Source organism: Babylonia areolata, chromosome 6 (genome assembly GCF_041734735.1).
Source record: "Babylonia areolata isolate BAREFJ2019XMU chromosome 6, ASM4173473v1, whole genome shotgun sequence".
NCBI lineage: Eukaryota > Metazoa > Mollusca > Gastropoda > Neogastropoda > Buccinidae > Babylonia > Babylonia areolata.
Window position 1 is genome coordinate 54,359,023 of NC_134881.1, and position 7,500 is coordinate 54,366,522.

Genomic DNA, 7,500 nt, shown 5'->3' on the forward strand with positions numbered 1-7,500 from the left:
ACAGTGGAGAAAGGCCTCTGCATGTTTGAAGAGATACTTGTCCAACAGCAAGAGGTGAAAGAGCCAAGAAGGAAGGCCCAGAGTCTGACAGATGGTCCAGCACCAGACTTGATCTTCACAAAGTGTGGGAGAGACTACCATTCCCGAACAGGCCTGCCAAGCCACAATCCACGCTTGTTGTTGTTGTCAGTGGTAGTTGCGGTAATAGTAGTTTGTTTTTTTTTGTTTTTGGTGTTTTTGTTGTTGTTGTTTTTCTTGTTTAGTTTAGTTTTGTCTTGCACTTCAACCTTCTTTTCATTGTCAAATAATGTGTGTACTTTCGCCATTGCGTTTGTGTATTGCTTGTTACATATGAACGAGCACGATATAAGCTCATGCTTGTTGTTGCTCAAGTCTTCTTAATTGAACGCTGTATTGCACCTTGTTTCTGGATATTAAAAAAATGTTTAAACCCCCAACACACGCTGTGCCAGAAACATCCCCCTGACCACAACTTCACAGCATGTGAAAATGGAAGCCCATTACTTAACTACAAATCATGTCGTGTTTTTCAACAATACACTGTTTTACTTCTTTACATCTAGTGGATGTGTTTTCATCTTTACCCGAAAAAAAAACTACGTATGATGGAGCTGGGCTGACTAATATACAAAGTGACAAAGAATCCAAAAGACAAAGCAACATAGAAATCGTGGACACTGACAATGGTGATCACCGGTCGGTATCTTACCTGACTTTATTATCGGCACTGGACTGTCCGTAGTACTCCACAACAGCGTAGGAGATGAAAAAGGGGTTGTACTCGATGTCAGTGGCCCGCAGGTTAAACAGCCCTGGACATTGCATCGCACACACTGACTGTGTTTGTATTATAGTGTCCTATGTTTCTGAATAATTGTTGTAATCCCACCCCCTCCCCCTCCCCCCCTGTCAGTGGCCCGCAGGTTAAACAGCCCTGGACATTGCATTGCACACACTGACTGTTTGTATTATAGTGCCCTATGTTTCTGAATAATTGCTGTAATCACCCCCTCCCCCCCTGTCAGTGGCCCGCAGGTTAAACAGCCCTGGACATTGCATTGCACACACTGGCGGCGTGCGTACTATAGTGCCCTATGTTTCTGATTAATTGTTGTAATCCCCCCCTCTCCCCTCGGAAATATTATTTTTGGCACTCTGGGATCCTGAGTTGAAGATAAAGAGTACATTATCATTTTTATCTGTTTTTATATTTTTCTTCTCATAATTATCATTGTTACTATTGTTATCACCATTATTATCATTATTCATCATCATTATTATCACTACCATTACCATTCACAATGTTCTTGTTATTGTCTTTGTAATTGATTTACCATCGTTGATGCTGTTATTGTTGCTATGATAAAAAAACATGTATTACAACTTCCAACAACAAACGGCAGCAGCTTGAAACGAAGGGAGCTCACTCAGCACCGCCCCCTGTGTATCCAACACATTGCAAGAGACTGGGGATTAACACGAATGTCTAGCCCCAGTAACGAAGCGGTTAATGTTTTCGGACTGTCGACTGGGCGGTCGTTAGTTCGAACCCCGCTAAGGGCATACTATTGTCAGGTCGCCTTCATGTGGAACGGAAGCAGGCACCAGTGACCACGCTCCAAACTGACTCTGCGGCGGCAGGGCGGGCTGTCCTCCGGTGGGGGACCTGACGGCGACCTGACATTGACAGGTACTTGTGGACTGTCGGCCCCTCGGGGACTGAGACAGAACAAACCCCCCCCCGTGTGTGTGTGTGTGTGTGTGTGTGTGTGTGTGTGTGTGTGTGTGTGTGTGTGTGTGTGTAGTGTAGTGTAGTGTAGTGTAGTTTTGAACACAGAACTCACAGGCCATTTCATCCAGATTGGTGACCACGTAGTGTAGTGTAGTGTAGTGTAGTGTAGTGCAGTGCAGTGTAGTGCAGTGCAGTGCAGTGTAGTGTAGTGTAGTGTAGTGCAGTGCAGTGCAGTGTAGTGTAGTGTAGTGTAGTGCAGTGCAGTGCAGTGTAGTGTAGTGTAGTGCAGTTTTGAACACACAACTCACATGCCACTTCATCCAGACTGGTGACCACGTAGTGTAGTGTAGTGTAGTGTAGTGTAGTGTAGTGTAGTGTAGTTTTGAACACAGAACTCACAGGCCATTTCATCCAGACTGGTGACCACGTAGTGTAGTGTAGTGTAGTGTAGTGTAGTGCAGTGCAGTGCAGTGTAGTGTAGTGTAGTGTAGTGTAGTGCAGTGCAGTGCAGTGCAGTGCAGTGTAGTGTAGTGTAGTGTAGTGTAGTTTTGAACACAGAACTCACAGGCCATTTCATCCAGACTGGTGACCACGTAGTGTAGTGTAGTGTAGTGTAGTGTAGTGTAGTGCAGTGCAGTGCAGTGTAGTGTAGTGTAGTGTAGTGCAGTGCAGTGTAGTGTAGTGTAGTGTAGTGTAGTGTAGTGTAGTGCAGTGCAGTGCAGTGTAGTGTAGTGTAGTGTAGTGTAGTGTAGTGCAGTGCAGTGCAGTGCAGTGTAGTGTAGTGTAGTGTAGTGTAGTGCAGTGCAGTGTAGTGTAGTGTAGTGTAGTGTAGTGTAGTGTAGTGCAGTGCAGTGCAGTGTAGTGTAGTGTAGTTTTGAACACACAACTCACATGCCACTTCATCCAGACTGGTGACCACATAGTGTAGTGTAGTGTAGTGTAGTGTAGTGTAGTGCAGTGCAGTGTAGTGCAGTGTAGTGTAGTGTAGTGCAGTGTAGTGCAGTGTAGTGCAGTGTAGTGTAGTGTAGTGTAGTGTAGTGTAGTGCAGTGCAGTGTAGTGCAGTGCAGTGCAGTGTAGTGTAGTGTAGTGTAGTGCAGTGCAGTGCAGTGTAGTGTAGTGTAGTGTAGTGCAGTGTAGTGCAGTGTAGTGTAGTGTAGTGTAGTTTTGAACCCAGAACTCGCAGGCCACTTCATCCAGACTGGTGACCACATAGTGTAGTGTAGTGTAGTGTAGTGTAGTGTAGTGTAGTGTGGTGTGGTGTAGTGTAGTGCAGTGTAGTTTTGAACACAGAACTCACAGGCCATTTCATCCAGACTGGTGACCACATAGTGTAGTGTAGTGTAGTGTAGTGTAGTGTAGTGTAGTGTAGTGTAGTGTAGTGTAGTTTTGAACACAGAACTCACAGGCCATTTCATCCAGACTGGTGACCACGTAGTGTAGTGTAGTGTAGTGTAGTGTAGTGTAGTGTAGTGTAGTGTAGTGTAGTGTAGTTTTGAACACAGAACTCACAGGCCATTTCATCCAGACTGGTGACCACGTAGTGTAGTGTAGTGTAGTGTAGTGTAGTGTAGTGTAGTGCAGTGTAGTGTAGTGTAGTGTAGTGCAGTGTAGTGTAGTGTAGTGTAGTGTAGTGCAGTGCAGTACAGTGTAGTGTAGTGTGGTGTAGTTTTGAACACAGAACTCACAGGCCACTTCATCCAGACTGGTGACCACGTAGGCCCCGTTCACCCCTCTCTCCTGCATGGCTGTGTACACCTCCCCCACTTTGTCCTGCCAGCTCTTCCCTGCACACAGAGTTGAGTCATCTGTTCACCTGCCTTCTCTGTCGATCTCCACCTTCTTGAATCCATCCTGTCCTGGTTGAACTGAGTGTGTTAGTGTGTTCATTGTGAGCTCTTTGAATGTGAGCGAGAGTGTCAGCTGTTTTTATGTGAACGTGAACGTGAATGTGAGTTGTGTGTGTGAGTGTGAGTAGTTGGTGTGAATACAAGCCGCTAGTGTGAATATCAGCTGTTTGTGTGAATGGAGGCTGTTTGTGCGAATACAGCAATAGACTACAATACGATACGATACGATACAATACATTTAGCGCAACGCAACGCAACGCAATACAACACGATATGATGCAACACAGCACAGCACAGCACAGCACAGCACAGTGCAGCACGGCACAACACAGCACAGCACAGCAGAGCACAGCGCAGCACAGCACAGCACAGCACAGTGCAGCACAGCACAGCACAGCACAGCACAGCACAACACAGCACAGCACAGCACAGCACAACACAGCACAGAACAGCACAGCACAACACAGCACAGCACAGCACAGCACAGCACAACACAGCACAACACAGCACAGCACAGCACAGCACAACATAACACAAAACAGTTTCAGTTTCTCAAGGAGACGTCACTGCGTTCGGACAAATCCATATACGTGACACCACATCTGCTGGGCAGATGCCTGACAGCAACATAACCCAACGCGCTTATCAGGCCTTGAGTGCATGCTTATATATATATATATATATATATATATATATATATATATATATATGTGTGTGTGTGTGTGTGTGTGTGTGTGTGTGTGTGTGTGTGTGTGTGTACCTATCAGAGTGGATTTCTTTTTGCACAATTTTGCCAGTGGACAGCACTCTCGTTGCCATGGGTTCTTTTTCAGTGCGCCAAGTGCGTGCTGCACACGGGACCTCAAATTTATCGTCTCATTCGAAAGACCAGGCGCTCGGTTTGATTTTCCAGTCAAACGTGGGAGAAAGGGCGAGAGCGTGATTCGAACCCACACCCTCACGGACGTCCGGACGTATCCGGACGTCCCAGGGTGAAGGGACTGAACTTTTCACTGCCTTCCGGTTTCCTAACGAACAAGGTCTGTTACTGTCAGCTGAGCGTCTTTACCATTTTCCCACCTTCCTTCGCTTAACACAACACAGCACACTCCACAACACAACACAACACTACACTACACAGCACTACACAACACAACACAGCACAACACAACACAACAACACAGCACACTCCACAACACAACACAACACAACACAGCACACTCCACAACACAACAACACAACACTACACTACACAGCACTACACAACACAACACAGCACAACACAACACAACACAACACAGCATACTCCACAACACAACACAACACTACACAGCACTACACAACACTACACAACACAACACAACACAGCACTACACAACACAACACAACACAACACAACACTACACAGCACTACACAACACAACACAACACAGCACTACACAACACAACACAACACAACACTACAATACACTACACAGCACTACACTACACAGCACAACACAACACAACACAACACAACACAACACAAAACAACACAACACACTCAACAACACAACACAACACAACACAACACAACACTACACAGCACTCCACAACACAACACACTCCACAACACAACACACTCCACAACACAACACACTCCACAACACAACACAACACAGCACGACGCACTGTACCCACCAGCATATCTGACGTCCAGAGCATTGACGGGTGTCCGTGGTGGCTGGGGCTGGTCACTCCACACGGCGTCCACGGGGTTGGTGGCCACCGCCGTCAGCGTCACGTTGACCTTCTGCAGAGACCGCTCCAGGTCCTGCCACAGGCCTGTGAAATCATCCATGCCGTCATCAGCAGGTCTGAGGGTGTGACTGTTACCCCCTTCTCCCCACTTCCCCCACAGTCACTACCTTCACTCCCCCTCCACATTCATTGTTGTAGCATTACACACACACACACACACACACATACACACACACACACACATACACATACAAACTCTCACACACACACACACTCTCTCTCTCTCTCTCACACACACACACACACACACACACACACACACACACATATGTATATATATATTTAGAGAGAGAGAGAGAGAGAGAGAGATGGTTTATTCATAAGGCTATGGCCCCTCAGAAGGGAGTGTACATGAACATAGCAAAAACATTTTCAGATCATTATGTTACATAATATATATATATATATATATATATATATATATAGAGAGAGAGAGAGAGAGAGAGACAGACAGACAGACAGACAGACAGAGACAGACAGAGACAGACAGACAGACAGACAAACGTGCATGCATGCATGCATAAATACATATCAGAGGAGAGTATGGGACACCTACAGACAGGCAGACAGACAAACAGATAAACAGACAGACAGATAAACAGACAGATAGAAAGACAAACATAGAGATAGACAGACAGACAAACAGACAGAATGGCAGACAGACAGACAGACAGACGTACTGTTGGTGACGAGGAAGGGGTCAGCCCCAACAGACTGACCAGCGGTCAGCACAGTGGTCAGCCACCCTGGCATGGTGGGCACGCCGGGCTCTCCTGTCACACACAGCGACCATGGTAACAGTAAACACAACAATGATAATTATGATAATAGTGATGATAATGATGAAAACAATGTGTGCGTGCGGGCGCACGCGTGTGTTTGTATGTATGCATGTGTGTGTGTGTGTGTGTGTGGTGAAAGATAAGAGAGGAATCGTGTTTAAATCGATATGCTGTTCACAGCTGTTTTAGGTGTGTGTGTGTTTATGCCATTACGTTAAACAAAGGTGTTCGCTGATGGACTGTTTCTACAATCATAGCTGTTTTAAGGGAACTGAGCTACAGAATGACTTAGCTGACCTCGCTCACCAACTACAATATGTCATAATTTATCCTGGAAACGAAATCCACTCCAAGTTGTTGTGTTGTTGTTTTTCCCCCTGTAGCGAACATTCAGAGAAAGAAAACAATAGCCAAATGAAATGAAATTATGGTGCTTAGAGCCTCGCCGACCACTAAGGCCATCTCAAGGCTATCGCCGCGTTAATAACTACTACAAGGGTAAAAAAAGAAACAATTAAAACAAATCACCACTTCAAACTTTCCACACAAAGTTTAAAAAAAACTTCCATAGTTTAAAACCTTCAAATCTGATTTAAAATGTTCACTTCTTTCAAGAAGTCCATCAGCGTCCACGGAGGGACATCACGAAACAAGGTCTTCAAAGAAACCGCCGTGTAATGTCTGTGTCTAACGTCATGCAGATCCCAACAGTCAAGGAGCACGTGTTTCACGGTGAGAGGCTCATCACAGGGAATACATCGAGGGGCCTCTTCCCCCTTCAACAAGTAAGAATGAGTAAAAAAAAGTGTGCCCCGCATGCAGTCTGCACAGCACAGACTCCAGAAAGCAAGCCGTGTACAAGCGGTAGAGCGTTGGGCCCGTGGTAAAGCGACTCACGAGGGATCAAGTATCCAAAAGTTCCAGTCCCGCTCGGACCTGGATCCCCCCCCCCCACCAACCCCCACCCGAATGGCGGTCCGGGTGCTAGTCTTTCGGGCGAGACGAAAAACCGATGTCTCGTGTGCAGAAAGACCCATGGCAACATTTTGTTTTTCATGGCAAACTTTTGTTTAAAAAAAAAAATCCACTTTGCCAATAAAACTCATACATTTGGACACAGAAGAAGAAAAAAAACATCAATAAAAAGGGTGGCGCTGTTCTGTGGCGACAAGCTCTTCCCGAGCTCAGCAGCTTGAATTTCGTGCAGAGGAATCTGGTGTGGTGAAAATAACGTCACACAAAGAAATGTGCTGTGTGAACGATGCAATACAATACAATACAATACAACACAATACAATACAATACCACACAACATAA

The 7,500-nt window shown here is 45.8% G+C and overlaps 1 protein-coding gene across 2 annotated transcripts in view; it reads right to left on the reverse strand.

The window, feature by feature from the left end:
* Positions 1 to 7,500, reverse strand: part of LOC143283162 (xaa-Pro aminopeptidase 1-like) — a 65,214-nt gene that overhangs the window by 36,174 nt on the left and 21,540 nt on the right. For both annotated transcript variants that reach the window (XM_076589317.1, XM_076589315.1), the window contains exons 6-9: positions 6,082 to 6,174; positions 5,282 to 5,425; positions 3,440 to 3,538; positions 731 to 833 (exon numbers count right to left, since the gene is read on the reverse strand). In XM_076589317.1, the coding sequence (XP_076445432.1) occupies positions 731 to 833; positions 3,440 to 3,538; positions 5,282 to 5,425; positions 6,082 to 6,174 (439 nt within the window). The remainder of the gene's footprint in view (positions 1 to 730; positions 834 to 3,439; positions 3,539 to 5,281; positions 5,426 to 6,081; positions 6,175 to 7,500) is intronic.